This window comes from Maniola jurtina, chromosome 9 (genome assembly GCF_905333055.1).
Source record: "Maniola jurtina chromosome 9, ilManJurt1.1, whole genome shotgun sequence".
Classification (NCBI taxonomy): Eukaryota; Metazoa; Arthropoda; class Insecta; order Lepidoptera; family Nymphalidae; genus Maniola; species Maniola jurtina.
Genome location: NC_060037.1, coordinates 5,242,573 through 5,263,330, shown reverse-complemented (window position 1 = coordinate 5,263,330; position 20,758 = coordinate 5,242,573). Strand labels below are relative to the sequence as shown.

The window sequence follows — 20,758 nt, the reverse complement described above, 5'->3', positions numbered from 1 at the left end:
TGGTGTCCCAGACACTTGTGCCTATTTTGTCCCAGTAATTTAAATGTAAAAATGACAACCAATAATTGAATTACTGGAAAAAGATCCTACAAGTTTAACGGTTGAACTTATCAGTCTACTACTTAATGGGAACTTCCCTAATAGCTACAGTCTACTTAAGATGGTAGATGTTGAATAAAAAATACCTCCTAAGAAAATTATTCACTAAAGAGAAATGTGTAAGCTTTTCATGAACTATGATGGTGTGTCAATTGAATATTAAATAGTGCCTAGCTTAGAATATTATTACCGCGGCTCATTGTTTGAAAGAAACCTTGTTTTAAAGTAGGTAATTATTTAATATTGTTATAGTGAAATGATAGATTGTTCATTTCTTTTAAAATAAAACTTGTGGAATGGAAGCGTAGTATTATTTTCCTTTCAGAAAACTTTAATTGCGATTTTGTACTAGCAAGCAGCACAGACATTATTTTAAGTACCTAACTAGGTAGGTATATTCAGACTTCAGTATTTACTTACTTACCTTATTATACAAGCAGTGAAGGCATGAAAATAATATTTTCTTACCAGCAAGCATAACATAAATCAATAAGTAAGTATAATGTTTAGGGTCTGATGGATCGAGACAGACATTCAAACATATGCAGGCGATCAATTAGTTTTCACATTAGATCAGTCACTCAGTCAAAAAGTCGCAATCAATCAATCAAACAGTCGCGCTAGAAGACCCTTTGGTGACGAAGCGCTGGTCAATTCTAAGATTCAAAGTTTGGAAATCTGAAATACATCGGTATTCTACAGGGTATATTTCGGAAAGTGCGCCCAAGAACATTTTGGTGGTTCTTCCTTCAACTTTCTAACTATATCGTAACGCAAGGCATCGTCAAGGTCACAAACGAAGCGATTTGCATCCTTATTTTTTATTAGAAACCCACCCTGGCTTCGCACGGGTAGTAGATATAACTTCCAAATTACTAAGAAAAAGTTATACTACTTAATTAACGTAAAGTAGAAATAAATCAAACTTCCCGCTGCTTTTCAACTTTTCTCTTTTCCACAAGATGTCGCACATAATAATACAGTCAAGGTGGGTAACATTGATATAACGCATTTAAACGGCAAGACATTTGAGTTCTACTGTCTATGAATATACCAGTGTTTCCACTTTAGGGATTTTGCCCTATTGTAAGGTGAAACGACTAATATTAGGTATGGCTTGGAGCTTTTTAGGGTTCCGTAGCCAAATGGCAAAAAACGGAATGTCTGTCTGTCTCTCTGTCTGTCTGTCTGTCCGTCTGTCCGTCCGTCCGTCCGTCCGTCCGTCCGTCCGTCCGTCCGTCCGTCCGTCCGTCCGTCCGTCCGTCCGTCCGTCCGTCCGTCCGTCCGTCTGTCTGGAAACCCGGGTCGGGCACTTCCCGAAGTGGGTGAACGGGAACGTAGGTAGGTCTTACAGCACAAGTAAACTGTCTGAAAACCCCGAATTTGTGGTTATATATGTGTTTTAATTTTCAAAGTAAGAGAACTATACCAAGTGGGGTATCATGTGAAAGGGCTTCACCTGTACATTCTAAAACAGATCTTTATTTATTTTTACGTAACTATAATAGTTTTTGATTTATCGTGCTGAATGTTGGAAAAATACCCGAGTACGGAACCCTCAGTGCGCGACTCTGACTGGCACTTGACCGGGTTTTTTTTGTTTGAAAGGTGGCTTGATCGAGAGTGTCCTTAGCTATACTCCAAGAAAATCGGTTCAGTCGTTTCAAAGATATCAGCTCTTTTCTAGTTACTGGAACCTTCACTTGTAGGGGGTGTTATATTTTTTTATTTACACTTTTTATTAATGTACTTACTTACATTAAAAAGCTTAAAATCAAGTAGCTATCTATAGGTAGCTATATTTTTGTTCTGTACACGTCACGAGTATAATCCATACTAATATTATAAATGCGAAAGTGTGTCTGTCTGTCTCCTACGTTTTCACGGGCCAACCGCGGAACGGATTTTAATGAAATTTGGTACAGGCATGGGATACATCCCGGGGAAAGACATAGGCTAACTTTTATCCCGGAAAATCGAAGAGATTTGGGATTCGGAAGAGATCGAAGATATGAGATTTTAAAAACCGAAATCCACGCGGGCGAAGCCGCGGGTATCCTCTAGTATAACATATTATTTTCAATTGAAACATTTAAAAACCGAGAACACAAAACCTCTAACAACTTTCAAACGGCTGAACCAATTTTCTTGGAATATAGCTAATCTCGATCAAGCCACCTTTTAAACAAAAAAATAATAATTAAAATCGGTTTATTCGTTTAGGAGCTACGATGCCACAGACAGATACACAGATACACACGTCAAACTTAAAACACCCCTCTTTTTGGGTCGGAGGTTAATTAGGGCGATGTCGAACGAATACAAAAACAAATTAGAATCACGCTCACCCTACTTCGACAAACGAGTAGAAACAAAATATATTTTTTTTACTTTGTAGTGGCTTGTTGTTGTTTCTTGGTTTAGTGGCTTTTGGTCGCGATACCACGGCACAATTTACTTCACGAATGTCGCATAGATTGAAGAAAACACGAAAGAGGTTGCTCGGTTTCTGAACTACTGTACTATCGAATTTTCCCAGTACGCGGTACAATAGTTAGATTAATGTAGTGGCTTTGGAAGTCGGTTTTTTTAAAGAATTTTTGAAGTTGGTTAGTGCGTTTAGTGCATTTTGTAGAAAGCAGCTAGCAACACTGAAAAATGACAATCTCATCTTCTATTTTTATTATTTTTATCTGTATTCTGTAGTAGTCTGCTGTCTGCCTGCTTGCCACTGTTTGCCCGTTGTTCGTGTTCATCTTCTGGTTTTCTTCCTGTTAATAATTTTCATGAAAAATAACGGAAAATGCCGACTAACTGTAATACTTTGTGTTAGCTAGATTTAAATATGATTGATTTCAAGAACGTTATGTGCTAAGCTGTTCGTTACTGTGTATTATGTGTAGTAAACTAATCAAGGCAAGGATGAAGCATACTTTTGCTTTGTAGTAATTAATTAAATCGGTAAGTGTCATCAAAATTAATTAAAATAGAATAAATTAATGTATGTTTGGTTTTAAATCAATCTTCATTAGAATTAAAAAGTTTATTGGAGTTTATTGGACCCTCTTGACAAGTGCATACCTTTCTAATTTGTTATTGTTATGAATTAAAAAGTTTAATTAAGTACCTATGTAGTTCAATTTGTTTACAATATTATCTCGTAGATAATTTCACGTGTCCTAAAGTTTTTTAACAAGATAAATCCAATTGTCAATTAGTTATGGCTACTTTTATAATCTTATCAGGTTAGTTATCATAAAGTGTAGGTACTAGGTACTTCAAGTATTGCTTTTCCCAATTTTAAAATTATGTTCAAAACTATTGCGTTGTGTACGGTAATGAAAAAACATACTTCTACTTAACAGTTATTTACCACTAAATTAGTTACCACTGAAATAGGTTTATTAACCTACTTTGAAATTTAAACACTACTAAATAACTGGATAAATACCTCCATACAACTCTTTAGTTTTAAGTAATACACTATTGCATAATAAAATAAAATAAACCAGCCAAGTGTGAGTCAGGCTTTCACAGGAAGGGTTCTAACCATCATACAGGAAATAAAACTTTAATTTTTTGTGATGTGACTACAAATTCTCAATTTTCGGATTTTTCTAACTGCCAAATTTCATGATCAACGGGAATACATAACAAACAACAAAGTCATCCTATAAGGGTTCCTTTTTTCTCTGAAGATTAAAATTGTGCATTTAAAGTAAACCTTTACAAGTACCAAGATATTATTGTATTAAGTCATATTTAAATATAACTTGTATGTTAAGAATGATTATGTACTGATATAATAATTTATTTTAATATATTTTGCTTAAGTGCTTAGTAAGTAATTATAGAAAGTCTTCTATTTAAAATATGTAGCTTGATCAACATTTGCAATGAGTGTGAAAGCATCATCAAGTCCATTCAAGACCTCAAGTCTTACTTTTATTTTAAGTAACTAAGTACTTAAGTCCAAAATTCTGAATTTATATATACGTAAGTAACAAAGTATCTACTAAATGATGCCCACATTGTCTATCTTTTCTAGAATCTAGATTTTAATATAAGTCCCATGGAAACTCTTTCATTTTTTGAAACCAAAAATAGTCCATGCCCTTCTCTGGAATGCAAGGTATCTCTGTACCAAACATCACTTTCACATATAGATTTAAGTAGAAAAGTTCTTAGTAGTAGCGAGATCCATTCCCGTTCGTCCAATGTGAACCATTTTGTAAGATTTTGATCCCAGATATCTGTCAAATCTTTTTGTTGTGATATATACAAAATGAACCTTTATCTTTTACAATGACGACAAATGTGTATCTACCTTCCTATTTATTTTACAAGATTTCTTTCAAAGATTAAAGTGATAGTGATAGATATCAATAGATAGAAAGGAGATTCTGTATCTTTCTTCTCATGAAACATGTTTCCAATAACGTTTTGGTTTGATTGTTAATATGAAAATTATTTCTATGTTCTCTTACGAAAACTTAGAGAAAATTATGTCAAATATAGTTACTTAGTACTGACTAGAACAGTTTGAGAATTTTAAACTCTGATCCAGTGATCTGATAAAGTCCAGTTATGGGATTTGACACCTAAGTAGTTCATCTTCATCATCATGGCCAATCCATGAACAGGCAGAATGAGAAGGATTCCTTCATCATCATGGCCAATCCATGAACAGGCAGAATGAGAAGGATTCCTTCATCATCATGGCCAATCCATGAACAGGCAGAATGAGAAGGATTTAGGACATAGTCGTCCCTGCTAGCCCAGTGCAGATTAGTAGACTTCACACACCTTTTAGGACATTATGGAGAATTCACAGATATGCAGGTTTCTTCACGATGTTTTCCTTCACCATATTTACTTACTTAGCAAAACAAGTGTAAATTAAAAATTTATAACACCCTGGACAATTGAAGGTTACAGTAACTAGAAAAGAGCTAGATAACTTTGAAACGGCAGAACCAATTTTCTTGGATTATAGCTAAGAACACTCTTGATCAAGCCACCTTTCAAACAAAAAAAAACTAAATTAAAATCAATTCATTAGTTTAGGAGCTTCGATGCTACAGACAGATACACACATCAAACTTATTGAGTCACCTCCCTCTTTTTGGGTTGGGGGTCAAAAAGCAAAAACTCTGAAAAGTTAGAGGTGTGTACCTAAGTAGTTACTAACGTAGAAATTTTGTTTCAGCCAGTCAGGATGGAGCATGCAGATTTAGTGTCTGAGATGGCTCAGGTGGAGCATCTAACTACCCAGGAAAGGCTTCACCTGGCTAGAAGGTGAGTTCTCTCTTTCCGATCATGCCTTTATTACTGAATATTGTGGTCCTGAAGAGATCCCAGCCTCGAGGGGATCAGTTGTTTCCATTTTCTTTTGTTAGTGGGCATTGTAGTGATTGTGTAAAACTTTGTATTGCATCATCAAAGTTCCAAATTGATTGCAATATTTGTAGCAAACAGACAAACATAATGACACGAAAGTGAGTCAATATAAACTTGTTAAAGTCCCAGTAACGAAAGAACATGGTCGTTCCCTTGAAACCTGCTATCTAGTTTACCTGTACTGTGGTTACATAGTATGTACCTACGTAGTTTGCTCTTGTCGCGTTATCTCATCTCGATAATAAAAGCGATCACGCATTGTAAGATGAAAACTGGATAATCTCAAAGTTTTATAGATCTACATTAAGGTATGTCTATCTATAAAACTCTCTACAAATCTCAAATATGATGGTGTCTATGTGGCATAGTACTTAGAGTTTTAAGGCGACAGCATCACTGCACGAGACAGTTTGTCGCGTCGCCAGTTTTACAATTATTACTATCATCATCATCATTATCAACCGCTAGACGTCCATACATCCGACATAGGTCTCTTTTAGGAACTTTCACACGCTATGGCATAATATTATTGTAAATTGAACACTTGCAAAGAGCAACTGCCGAGTTTCTTGCATGTTCTTCTCGGTAGGGCCGGCATTCTGAAACATTAGTAAATTATTTTGACGATTCAAAAGCACTTGTAAAAGTTTACTTGAAAAACTATATTCTATTCTACGGGTTTGCGCTGTGCCTGAATCCAACGGCTCCCTGCAACTCGTTTGATGTTCTCAGTCCACCTAGCAGTCTCAACGCTGCGTTTCCAGGTGTGAGGTCGCCATTCTAGCATTTTGGGACCTCGATAGGTATCTATTGGTTTTTCTAACTATGTGCCTTGCTCATTGCCACTTTAACTTCACACCTGTTAAGCAAAGTCGGTTACTCTGGATCCTCCTACAGATCTCCTCATATCTGATTTGATCAGTAGAGAAACTCTAAGCATAGCGTTCTATAGCCTGCAGAGTGACTCTTTCTTTCTTGTGTGAGTTCCCCCCCCCCCCCCCCGAAGTCTTCACTCCAGCCATCCAAGCTCGCTGCAGAAGCCGAGTAGACCGCCCAGGTTGCCGAGGGTTTCATGAAGTGAGGTTGGGCGTTCTCGTTGTTTTGCCACGCCCGTGCACTCCAGAAGCACGTGCGTCGGTGTTTCATCGACCTCTTGAGTGACTCTGTTAGATTTCTTACTAAGCCCATAGTGACCGACAATGTTTCAGATCCCACAATAATGTTTCAATTATTATATTTACCTATCAGGAAACTCTACATACTTTTACTATTCCATCTATGATAGTATGAGACACATCACAGGTGTCGCATGAATCAACTATTGCATATTATGTAATTATGTACGTATTGTTATATTATTGTGATTGTTACGAGAGTATTCATAATTGCTTAGAAAAACACCTATTCCACCCACATTCTCTTTGCACTGTCAAAATAGACCTTCAACAAGGCTTTGAGTTAAAAGGTCTATTGATTTGTCAGGTTTGATACCTACTTACTTACAGATTGATAAGGCAAATCTCAATGTAAATTACTAGTATGTAAATAAGTAGGTAAGTCAGTCCGACATTTTTAAAATTACAACGAAAATAAGTAAGTACTTACCTATATTTTGGACTAGCCGATGCCCGCGACTTCGCCCGCGTGAATTTAGGTTTTTTGAAATCCCGTGGGAACTCTTTGATTTCCCGGGATAAAAAGTAGCCTATGTGCTAATCCAGGATATTATCTATCTCCATTCTGAATTTCAGCCAAATCCGTCTAGTGGTTTTTGCGTGAAGGAGTAACAAACATACACACACACACACACACACATACAAACTTTCGCCTTTATAATATTAGTGTGATTTTTCCTAAGATAGGTAGGAATGTCTGGTATACAAACACTAGAAAATTTTATCTTGTCATCTGTTCAATCCATAATATCTGTACTAATATCACACTTAATATTATAAAGGCGAAAGTTTGTATGTGTGTGTATGTTTGTTACTCTTTCACGCAAAAACTACTGGATGGATTTGGCAGAGGTTATACCCTACATAGGCTACTTTTTATCCTGGGAAATCAAAGAGTTCCCACGGGATTTTGAACTACTTAAATCCATGCGGATGAAGTCACGGCCATCAGCTAGTAATGTTAATAATATCTGGCCAGTATGGCAGTATCGTACCTTCAAAAAAGACTGAATAGGCACCTTCTAGACAGGTGCGCTCCACCTTAGGCTGCATCATCTCCTGTTTAATGTGAGCGCAGTCACTCGCAAGCCTATATACCTATGTAGTTAAAAAAAAGTTTAATTAGGAAAAGTGCCTATCTATTTATCTATCTACCTACACCACGCCACTGACTCCGCCCACGATTCACAAACATGTAAAAAAGTTTGCAAATTAAGTACTTAAGTAATTAGCAATTATAATATCGTAATGGTGTCCTATCGATAGCTTGATGCCTACCTACCTAAATAGAAGTCCTAGTTTTTTAACTGACTTTAAATTTGATTCGAAATGTTTTTGTGCACACTGTACAGTGATAAAACTTTTCTTTCAAGAAATTTCGCAATCTTGTTTCTTACAACATAGTATTTTGTCAACAACAACAGTGACGTCATTCGATATATCAAGATAATCAGGATAGTAGAGCGTAAATTTCGAGTACTGAAACATATTATAAAAAAGACAAGTAATTTCAACAACAAAAAGAAAAGTCTTGATTTACCCACTAACTGACTTATCAACCCAGCCCAAAGCCTAGAAACCTGTAGTCTGGACATTACTTCTAGACAATCTGAAGAAATCTGAAATTTTGTCCAGAAGTTGCCTTTATAATGTAGACGAAGAACAAGGCCGGATTTTTCAGGCCAGGGAACAAAATCCAGAGATTTTCTTAATGCTTTAGACGTTTCTGTTCCCGTAAAATGGTTCAAAAATGTATTGTATATGTAATGTAAGAAGCTGTTTGAAGTCTAGCTGTAAGGAAGTAGGTAGTTAATTAACGCATTAAAAATGCATAAACAGTTGGTCATAATGTTCTCGCTTTTTCTCATAAACTTTCACTAAGTGCAAGATGTAGGTACGTGAGGTGAGACTGGACAGTTAACTGTATTGTTACGTGTGCTTGCGCAATTTTTCCTGCATATTATAGTCCCACTAACGCGTATAATTGTATGGTTTTGTTGGGAGGCTTTGACTACATAAAAGACGACCAACAAAAGGCCCATGTAACGCATTTTTCAATACAAGATTGAGCTGGATGGGATGCAGTGGATACAGCGTTTTATCTAAAATCGTATCTTTGACGAAACTAGAATCTGTCGTATAATATTACATTTCTATTCCGATTGATTAACGTAAATCTGATGTAAAGGACATGACCGTTTGTATGGGATGCAGCGTTTCGTCTTAGACCATAATATCTTTGACCATCACGCCTGTACAAAATGTTTGAAATTCTCCCAACAGTCGTCATTTCTTCCACAAGTCATGGACCCACATATACCTTTTTCTTTTTTCCTTTGTTTATTTCTTTCTTCTTCTTCAGAAATAAGTGCTAAGTTGGTTATTAAACCAATTCCAACATTTTCGCACCAAACACACGGGTTTTCTTACTGAATATAGAAACTGAACTGGTCAAGAGGACACTAGACGCGTGGTGTCGAGAGTAACTGGCGTCTAACTCAGAAGAGTTGGAGGTATTATAGGTTGGAGGTATGGTGGGCAGGTTGCCCGGGGTCGAACCTCGTACCCCCCCGAATAGGAAATGACGTATTAACCACTAGACAATCACCGCTGTTGATACAGTACAAACATAAATACCTAGAAAATAAGAGAAACCATATTGTATGAACTACAAATTATGACAAGGTCCCCTAATTAAAAAAAAGAAAGCTAAATAACTGCTTTACAATTTTAATGACGTTCAAAGTATCTAATCTATCCAAAATCTTTCAATAAGTTGCTTACTCTATACGAATAGATTGTTAATTTCGGTCGGTCAAAAGCAACAACTACTATTAAGAAAGGATTGATTTTATTAATTTGAGCTGTTAGGGTGGACGTTTTGCTATCATCATTTCTGTATCGATTAGCCACATCCACATTCCACGTTGCGTGGGTTTTGCTTTACGCAGACAAAGTAACGGGCTTGTACCTACTGTCTTCGAAATCAATAAACAACTCAAACTAGTAGGTAATTCAAATATGTCCCTTGCACACTTTGTAAAAGTATAGTCTAGTTACTCTAGTTAATTGAAAGCGTATAGGCTAGTCGTCTTGACCAAGCAGAGAAATTGCAAACACAGGTCGACCTACTTTTGACAGCCCACCTTTTATTTCTTTTATTTCGCTTGAACGGATTGTTCGTTCAGAATTGCCAAAGTTACTAAATTATCTGTAGTTTATTGTTATCAAACGAGATGTCACTCGGAGATAAAGTTGATGTATCGAAGCGGTTCGGCTAGATCGCGTTTGGTTCAGATTAGAATGATATAGGTGCCTAGATAGATAGGCATAGGGTTGACAGATGGAAGTATATCTGTCCCGTTATGGATTTCGAAAATACGAAAATATAACATCTGCCTATCCTCTGTCTATGATCTGCTGATAAGTTACTTAGCCACATTGTTATTTTTTCAAAAAGAACCATGAGATATATCTATATACTAATAAATAAAATTGGAGTGTCTGTCTGTAATTTCGAAATAACTACCTCATATTAAGCTCATATGGTTATTTGAACGATACCATAACTGAATCACACGTTTTTAAAATTTTTGTCTGTCTGTCTGTCTGTCTGTCTGTCTGTTTGAAAAGGCTAATCTTTGGAATGGCTGAACCGATTTTGACGGGACTTTCACAGGCAAGTAGAGGATTGACCAGGGCGTAAAATAGGCTACTTTTTTAACCGACTTTCAAAAAGGAAGTTGTGTTTTTCTACCTATGTACACCGAAATCTCCGAGATTTCTGAACCGATTTGCGTCATTTCTTTTTTAATCAATAGAGGAACTTTGCGACATTGTTTCATAAAAAATTTGGAGTCCAACTCCTCAATCCTGATGCTGCAGGGGATCTGACCAATCCACGCGGGCGAAGCTGCGGGCATCAGCTAGTCTTTGAATAAGGACTCATACAATTTTTGACAATTTACTACGTTGCTAAGTACCTAACTCATCGACAGATAAAAGATAGGATTGTGATACCTATATTTAATATTGGTTTGGATTTGTATGAGCTATTTGCATGACAAAATAATCCCATTGCCTTTTCATTAAAAGCTCATGCAACTATCAAATAACTGCGAACTTTTGGTTCCGTCCGATAAACGGGCGTCACGCAAGGGAAGCACTGGTGCGTTACTGATGAACATAATAGGTTGCAATAACATTATTTTTTAGGATTCCGTACCTCAAAAGGAAAAAAGAAACCCTTACATGATCACTTCTCTGTCTGTCTGTCTGTCTGTCTGTCTAAGCTGCCAGAAACAAAACGCTCGGCTGCTGAAAGAAGTTCTCGCTCAATCGAAAGTCTGTAATTTTTTATACTTATATTTCAAAACCATGATCACTGTATTTTACTTAATGTAAAAACAACTAAGTAGGTATTTATAGTTTGTACTTAAATAGTTTTTATGAAGCCTTGCAAACAATTCGCTCCTCTTTTTTAGTTTAGCTACTTTCCAATATTTTCGAACTATAACAAAAAATTGAGTTGGTGAGTAAACATTGTTACTTGCTGTAGTGTAGACTGTAGACTATAGTAATGAAATAACCGGCCAAGTGCGAGTCAGACTCGCGCACCGAGGGTTCCATACTACAGTCGTATTTTTTTGACATTTTGCACGATAAATCAAAAACTAATATGCATAAAGAAAATAAAAATCCTTAAAAATTAAGGAAAACAACAGCATAATGAAATAGATTATTTATTTTTTATCCATGTAAAAGCCAATTTCTAATTTACTAGGTAAGTATTACTTCTCAAGTTAACACGGATAAATTCGTGCTCATAACCTTGTGTCTAAATGATATTTTAGTTTTCTGCGTGATATAAAGTGAAACCGTTTTCACTTTTACGATTGCATGCCAGCGAACTGTTACCCCGGTGTATTTTAACCGTAAAATGTAAAGGCCCAAGCAGAAATGGTAATTCGCGTAAAGCTTCACATCACACAACGTGCGATGACGGTAACGGTACGGTAGACGGAAGGGCCAGCGCATACAGACGGAGAGGAAGTAATAAAGCCAAGTATTTGAGATAACAACTTAAACTCAGCTTTATGTGCAGCGTAACGGTTGCCTTATATTAGAAACAGGATTTGAGCGCGAGTCAATTTTTAGGGTTCCGTACTCAAAAGGAAAAACGGAACCCTTATTTTTATGCATAATAGTTTTTGATTTATCGTGCAAAATGTCGAAAAAAATACCCGAGTACGGAACCGAGTGCGACTCGCACTTGGCCGGTTTTTGTTATAAGAGTGTCAAGTATGCTTTTGGTAGACAGAGTACCTAGAAGTTTGTCATAGTTTTTCACTTTTGTGGATAGTCCCCACTGGCTGCCATTTTTAAACAAAAGTTTAAATATAGTAAGCAAAAAGAAAATTCAGGGTCATTGAAGCAATTTAAAGTGTTTTATAGAGTTCGCATTGTTTATATAATATATCCTTTTAGCAAGTCTCGAACCGGGGTCGGCCAGGTATTACGTCAGCGAATATTAAGTCATATTACACTGATTATACGTTTAGGTACATATTTAGGACAAATGTTTCGTAACGGCAGCTAGCTAGCAAATTGCTATGGTACCTACTGACTATGCTAGTGCTTGTAGATCCAGCCTACAATTTTGTCATTGGATATTATAGTTATTTAGTAACCGCTGTAACTTAAACTGAGCTACCTACTCCATGTAATGGTCTACGCTAATGGGCCACAAGCCACATTGGCCCTAAGTCCGTTCGGTGACAAGCTGAGAATTGCACTTTTCATATTATGTAGCAGAAGTCGATGTTGGCGACATGCTATTCTAGCAGCTTTTACCAGTCAGTCACACATCTCTTAAGCTCTGTCTCAATACACCTTAAAAAGTCCTGACTCTATCACCGACTGATTCTTCAACGCCTAGCCCAAACCCTTGGGTCTAGAACTCTCAAATTTGCTTAAAGGTTCCCACGGGCTAATGAATAAAGAGGATTTAAACTTTAAGTAATTTTTCCTGCGAGAAGCCTTGGGCGGTAGGTAGTAATTTAATAGAGTGGAGCACAATTCACTGAATCCACTGCAGTGGATTGTGCTCCACTCTTTTAACTTGCCCTGGTATCAGCTGGCCAACGTGGCTGTGGCCTGTGGCACGTTTGCGTCGACCCTTGGTCCAGTTGCTGGAATTCCAATGCTTTTTATTTTATTTATTCTACTACCAGTTCGTGGTCGTACTGATAAAGGTTAATTGAAACAATTTTATCGAAATTTTAGTTTTCTGAAATACCCGTGTAGGGAGGGATAAGCTGTTATTGTTGCTAATTTTGTAGAATGCAACCTCGTAAACTGACAGGTCTAAATCTAGTGCTATCCTTTTCCGCAGGAAGCATTATAAAAGAGATAGAAATACATTTAGATCTGTCATTTTAGTTTAGTTTAGACTTTAGAGATTGTGTAATGTGTACCTACAACAGAATTAGCCGCAATGTTTTTAAATAATAATGGCGTAACCTTAACATTGCCGATGTGTCGATTGGAAATCAATTGACACATTTTCATTGTAACTCTTTTGTCACACTGCTGGCATCCCACGGTGCGCGATTCTGCGGATTATCACGCACGGACAGCCACGCACAGCGCACAAGACTCGGACGACGAAGACGACGTTTCTGTGCTACCACGGACGATACTCTTCTCATGGTGCGTAGGTGCGGGCCGGTCCGCGTTTGTCCGCAATATCACTCACCGTGGGAAACCGGTATAACAATACGAAAGCAATACACGCGTAGCATATTGTTGATATAGGCACATTGACTGCTAAAAGCTAAATCACGATGTTCACGTCTCAAAATTACCTGATCTTATTGAGGCGAAGCAAATCTTTGGAGCAATCAACATTCAACAGTTCTGCTAAGGTAATCGTGGATGCCGATTGTGAAAACTAGCGAAATACCCGCGTACAGTGATACAAATGTTACACTTAGTGCGTATAATGTTGTAAGTGCTCCAGTTTTGTCGATACTCAAGATTTAGCGATACAGTCGTATGTATCCTGGATATATTGGCTCACATCGCAAGTCCCCTCTCTATGCAACCGGTTTGACTTCAATGATATAGTGTGATAAGTTGTGGCTTGGTGATTTTTAAAGCACAAACACATATAATATTGTAATGTTATTTTAATAAAATTCTCCGCTTAACGGCACTCGGCTACTTATGCGATGATCCAGTTTTAAATATTACCTACTTATACTTGTATGAGCATTTTAAGGTTAACGCCCAAGTTAACCCATTGAATTAAATGGATTCCGGATATTCTGAACTGAAATCGCGTTATATGAAGTTGTCAAAATTAGTTTGACACTGGGACATCAAGTTGTAAGCAAAAAAAAAAAACAAGTTGCAGCAAAAATTTTTTCGTTCGGAATGGCCGATGTACAAGTTTTATTTACAGTTCGTTGTTAATACCGCTATCGTCCAGAATTTAAATAATAATTATAGGTAGGTACTTAATAATTGAAAATATTTGAAAAATATTAAATGAAATAAAGGTGTCATTTTTAACCGACTTTCAAAAAAGGAGTAGGTTCTTAATTCGGTGGGTTTTTTTATGTACACAGAATTTCGAGATTTCTGAACTGATTTCTTTACTCAATAGAGGAAATTTACGAAATAATCCCATAAAAATTTCTAGAGCCAACTCCTTAGTCCTGATGCTGCAGGGTACAGTACTCCTAAACAATGAGGATTCAGAACCGGCTGATGATGAGATAATATTGTAGATATCAAGCATAGACTAGGTAAGAAGTACCTACATCATTGAACTCAGGATCCCAACTCTTCAATCGTGATGATGCAGGGTACAGCACTCCTAAAGTGAATTCAGGAACTGTCAATAATGCAAAATTATCGCACCTTTAATTTTTGTCCATTTTGATATATGTAGTCCGTACAAAATGATTTACTAATTGGCTCACGAGTCACGCGCCATTTTAACTCTATGGGTCAGCTGTCATCTCAAAAGTATGGTTCACCTTTAATATTTAAAATAAGGGTTTCGTTTTTCCTTTTGAGGTACGGAACCCTAATAAGGACTAAAATCATACTTTTGACATAATATTTGAATAAAGTTAAAATGGCGCGTTAGAAGTCATTTTTAAGCATTATACTCTGATTTACTGCTTTGTCTAGGCATCTGGCAGTCCTTGGTTAAGAAAAGTAGGTAAACCGTTAATAATGCATTACTTATCAACTAATTATTGTAATCAAGTCCTGCAGAAAAGATAAATGAAGACAATATTATTTTAGCACCTTGACCTTTACATGGCCATTAATTCTTTATCTTTTTAATGGCAAAAGATATTGACTCAATCTGAACAAATTACTGGCGTTGCGAACTGTGAATTAATAGGAAATTAGGAATATTATTTATCAGAATCCCGCTTATTAAAAAATATTAGTTTATCATAAGTTTTAAAGTATCGGTAGCTACACTGTTTTTAGATATTTCGATTGAAATAGGCAAGCGAATAGGTTATTGAAAATCCTACGACTTCATCCGCCTTCAAATGTAGCAATTGCTTAAAATGTGATTTCGTGGTCACAATGGTATATTTGGCATTGGGATAATAATTATCCTTTAAGTTCATATCCAGAATATCGTGAAAAGAGGATACAAATAAAAAAACACCCTTGCGCATTCATAGTATTACTATACCTATGGAAGAAGTACATTCCAAATCATCCTGTTTTATAGTGGGACTACGTTTAGCCAAAATAACCGGTCAAGTGCGAGTCCGACTCGCACACGAAGGGTTCCGTACCATCGAACATGAAATGACAATTTAATTAATTATTTTTTGTGATGTAAACTGTAACCACAAATTCACGGCATCTAGGAAGTAGGTAAGTCTAAGTACCTACCCTATAGGTTTTGATTCTCTTTTTCTTAACAGAAATACAGACAGACAGACAGACAACGCAATGGTCCTATAAGGGTTCCTTTTTGAGCCCTAAAAATAACACACAGAATCGATAGATAGTAGAAAATAGATACATTTTCGCGTTGATGAGTGCTCCAGTGACGTTTGCCAATATGGGGCAAGTAGGCACTTGTTCAAGTATATCGAGAAGAAATCTTATTACCATAAAACTCTCCCCCATTCGATACAAACTGTCACTTATGTTCACATAAATGCTGCCTTTCTGCACAGGGTTGGCCTTGTGACGTGTGGTGGACATTAGTGGTCGTGGCATAAACGATTTAAGCAAATAGATAGATATTGTTGTTTATTGCGAGCTACGGCACGCTACGTTCCAGGCAAACAAACTTATTCCAATACTAGCTGATACCCGCAGCTTCGCCCGCGTGGATTGGTCAGATCCCCTGCAGCATCAGGATTGAAGAGTTGGAATCCAAATTTTTTATGAAACAATGTCGTAAAATTCCTCTATCGATTAAAAAAGAAATGACGCAAATCGGTTCAGAAATCTCGGAGATTTCAGTGTACATAGGTAGAAAAACACAACTCCCTTTTTGAAAGTCGGTTAAAAAAGTAGCCTATGTTACACCCTGGTCAATTCTCTACTTGTATGTGAAAATCCCGTTAAAATTGGTTCAGCCGTTCCGAAGATTAGCCTTTTCAAACAGACAGACAGACAAAAATTTTAAAAACGTGTAATTCAGTTATGGTATCGTTCAAATAACCATACTCGTATGACCTTAATATGTGGTAGTTATTTCGAAATTACAGACAGACACTCCAATTTTATTTATTAGTATAGATTATTAGGCTTGTAATGTTTGCAAATCAGAAGTGTAATTTTCATAGTCATCGTCAACCAAAGGACGTAAATTGCTGGGCATATAGGCTATTGCTCTTGTAGGTATGTACTCCCACAAGCCACGGTCTTGCGCTACCTGAATCCCTCCCTCCCAGCTACTCGTTTGATGTCGTCTGTTCAATTATTCCGTCTATCCGCCTGTGTTATTTGTAAACAAAACCAAAAATATCTGCAGTAGGCAGACGTCTCGTTACCTTAATAGCTGGATCACCCATAAATTTAGTATAGCGAAAAATCGTAGGTCTATGGGATCACCTACATCCTTCTGACTCCATTACAATACGTTCGGCGAGTGCTGGCCAATGTACTGCTTACGAGTTGCGTAAAGGTTGATGTTTGTATGAAAACAACAAATGAAATCCTTTGTAATTTTCATACAAACATCCATTTCATTACCACCGCAAAAGTCGGCAAGCCAATACAGGCATGCGTGGTGATTCGCTAACTCAGTGATCAACACCGAATGATAGCCATCGAGCTCGTTTGACATTGACTGACGGTATGCAGTCTCTTATGTCAGTCAGATGTCAGTTTCATACTGACAAAACAGCGATAAATTCTCAGCTTAGTCCTATCTCCTTAATCATTATGAATAAATACTTAAAAATCTTTTTTCAAGTGTAGCCTATTGCTAAATCTGAGTATCTCATTCTCTTAATTACAATAACTAAATCCAACCGTAACTAACTGACGAAATTCCATCCTACGCCTCTTACCCATTTATAAAAGTCGCTTTCGCCTTTTACAGACGCCGCATGCAGCAACTAAAACTATGGCAGCAAAGGGAAAAGGAGTGGGCGCGAACGCGGGCGAAACGAGAAAAGAGCAACAAACGTAGCATATACTTCAGTGATAGCGTCATGCTGCTAGAAGCCGCTGCGAGGAATGACATCGACGAAGGTAATTTTTTCTATACAGGATGGATTCTTTCTCTGGATTCTTGCTCTTTTGAGCCTCGGCGGAATTGAATAGGGTTAAATCACAACTCTGTCTTGCTGCTTGAGGCTCCATGGGGAATGGCATCGACGAAGGTAATTTTTTTATAAAGGAATGCTCTGGATTCTTGCTCTTTGAGTCTCGACGGAATTGAATAGGGTTAAATCACAACTTTTTCTTGCTGCTTGAGGGGTCACGGGGAATAGCATCGACGAAGGTAATTTTTTTCATAAAGGAATGCTCTAGATTCTTGCTCTTTGAGCCTCGACGGAATTGAATAGGGTTAAATCACAACTTTTTCTTGCTGCTTGAGGGGTCACGGGGAATAGCATCGACGAAGGTAATTTTTTTCATAAAGGAATGCTCTAAATTCTTGCTCTTTGAGCCTCGACGGAATTGAATAGGGTTAAATCACAACTTTTTCTTGCTGCTCGAGGCGTAACGAGGAATGACATCGATAAAGGTAATTATTTGTTAAATATTTAGTTCGAATTCCGATCGACCGATATCGGGGTTTATTTACATTTCTAGATAAGTTTCGGGATTTACCAAAAATATCAAAAATATAAATAAGTCATAAATAGCTTATTTGGTATCATTTGGTAAATCTCACGGCGAATGAGAGATTAGCGCAAACCTTATATTTATAGCTGTGCCCATACATGGGTGATGTCATTGGTTGTGTTGTACTAAAGCCTTAAACTAGCGGCACGCTATGATGGCCGGTTTGACGTTTGTCCGCTCATGAAGTTCCGTATTAATTGATAACGACTTTGAAGGAAATAATTGTATTACTTTATTGACGATAGTGATGTGCAGAGATTCATAAATTTTATCGAATGTAGTTTTAGGTTTAGGACTCAAAATTTATTTATTAAATTGATTTCTTAAATGTATACAAGTGTAGAAAAATCAGTTTGCACCATTTAAGGGGTGAATGTACTTGTGAATATGAACAATTTTCACTATGTGGACAAACCTCTGAAATCGCAAAAAAATATCAATAAATTTTTAAAAATGGAATCTAATACGATCGTCACATAGGATCGCTGGCTAGCACAACTACTACCTCCGGCAAACTCGCGTCAATGCTCAATGCAAAACAAAGCAGTTTCGAATTGACGTTGCTTCGAAAAGTATAAACTGTCAGTGCAATGCGATTGTGATATAGTTTTGACCTGGCTTTGGATTTCAAATATTGATACTGCATTACTGTTGACCCTTGCTCGTTAATTTGGACTCTGTTCAAGCCCTTTGTTGTGGATTTCGTCGATATGACCGAACGTACGCAGAGAACTGTTCTAAATAGTCAGACACGTGAGTTCGTAATACGCCTTCGTAACTATTTCGATCGTGAAGCTCAAAATGGAGGGCCAATTTTACCTATAACGTCAGTGGTTGAACGCGTAGCTGATGCGCTTAATATTGGACAACGAACTGTTAGACGGATAACTAAAAAAAAATATGGCGAGACTGGCACAGAAGAAAATAAACTTCACACACCAAAAAAGAGAAAACGAGCAAAACCAGTCGTAGGCATCGATAGCTTTGATGCCGATGCTATCCGAAGACATGTTTACGGCTACTATTTACAGAAGGAGTATCCAACAAGAAAAAAGTTGGTGCATTCACTGAAGGAAGCTGGATTATTCTTCGGTGGGGAAAGTTCTTTAACGAAGATTTTGAAGACCATTGGATTTCGATACAAAAAATGTAACAAACGCAAAATATTGATGGAAAGATTTGATATAGCGATGGCAAGGTATACTTTTTTACGGCAAGAAAATTTAATTATAGAAAACGAACATATAATTATTAATGTATGTGATGATAGCAGTGACGACAGTGAAAATAGTAGTATGGACGAATCTGATTAATTATGGCCTTTTGTGGCACCTTTTTTGGTATCTTTTGTATTCATATGTTTCTTGTGTGCATATAAAGTATGTATATTCATTTTCGTTCAAATATTCAGTTCGTTCAAATAAATTAAATAAACATATACATTTTTGTTTTATTAAACCTATTTAATCAGGTACAAAAACAAAACTTAATTGTTTTTTGTTCGAGAATAAATTGACATTCCACATCACTATTGTAATGTGTCAAACCGGCCATCATAGCGTGCCGCTAGTGTAGTACATATTATATCTACTATCACGAATTATTTAATAATGTGTTACAAGATTCCTCTTTTTACGATTCCGTACCTCAAAAGGAAAACGGAACCCTTATAGAATCACTTGTCTGTCTGTCTGTCTGTCTGTATGTGAGAAAACCGCGAATTTGTGGTTACATCACAAAAAAAATGTGTTCATGAACAAATAAATAATAACAATTAGTATTTTCTATTTTCAAAATAAGAAACTATACTAAGTGGGGTATCATATGAAAGGGCTTTATCTGTACATTCTAAATCAATTTTTTTTTAAATGCATACTTTAGTTTTTGATTTATCGTGCAAAATGTCGGAAAAAATACCCGAGTACGTAACCCTTAGTGTGCTGAATAATGATTTTGGGTATAAGTCATAATTAAAAAAATTAAAAAAAAAAAACTTAGATCACTTGCACTACTACGTATAATACTGGCAGTACAAAAAGTTCGTACAAATGACCTACTCGACCGACTAGGAGGAATTGAGACTTGAAGAAGAAATATATAGACTTAAAAAACTGAAAGAGTGCAATGTTGTTGAAATCTTATTTATATTGGGGGAAAATAAACAAATCACTACAGATAAATTATCTTGTTTTCAGTGAGACGATTACTCGCCCGCGGCGTTACTCCCGACGCTACGAACGAGGACGGCCTAACCGCTCTCCACCAATGCTGTATAGACAACAACGAAGCTATGATGCGACTCCTTCTAGACCATGGGGCAAACGTCAACGCAGAGGACAGTGAGAAGTGGACACCCCTACACGCTGCAGCCACTTGCGGGAACCTAAACTTAGTTAGAATACTAATACAACGCGGAGCTAACCTTCTCGCTGTGAACGGCGATGGAAACATGCCATACGATATCTGTGAAGAGGAAAGGACGTTAGACGCGATAGAAAGTGAAATGGCAGCTAGGGGTGTCACGCAGAGGTTGATAGATGAAACGCGGGCGGCCACTGAGATGCAAATGTTGATGGATGTTGCGGAACTAGTGAAGCAGGGCATGGATTTGGATGAGCCTAGGGACAACCAGGGTGCGACGTTGGTAAGTAGCTTTTTAAATTTTACGTAAATAGCCTGATCTATCATTGTGTAAAAACACTAATGGGGTGTTGGACTGTTTTATGACA

At 37.0% G+C, this 20,758-nt stretch overlaps 1 protein-coding gene across 2 annotated transcripts in view; it reads left to right on the top strand.

Annotated features, from left to right (window-relative positions):
• Window positions 1-2,814: 2,814 nt before the first annotated feature.
• LOC123868292 (protein phosphatase 1 regulatory subunit 16A-like) overlaps window positions 2,815-20,758 on the top strand; it is a 33,846-nt gene continuing 15,902 nt past the window's right edge. For both annotated transcript variants that reach the window (XM_045910742.1, XM_045910741.1), the window contains exons 1-4: window positions 2,815-3,060; window positions 5,309-5,397; window positions 17,278-17,429; window positions 20,225-20,673. In XM_045910742.1, the coding sequence (XP_045766698.1) occupies window positions 5,318-5,397; window positions 17,278-17,429; window positions 20,225-20,673 (681 nt within the window). In that variant the 5' untranslated portion in view covers window positions 2,815-3,060; window positions 5,309-5,317. The remainder of the gene's footprint in view (window positions 3,061-5,308; window positions 5,398-17,277; window positions 17,430-20,224; window positions 20,674-20,758) is intronic.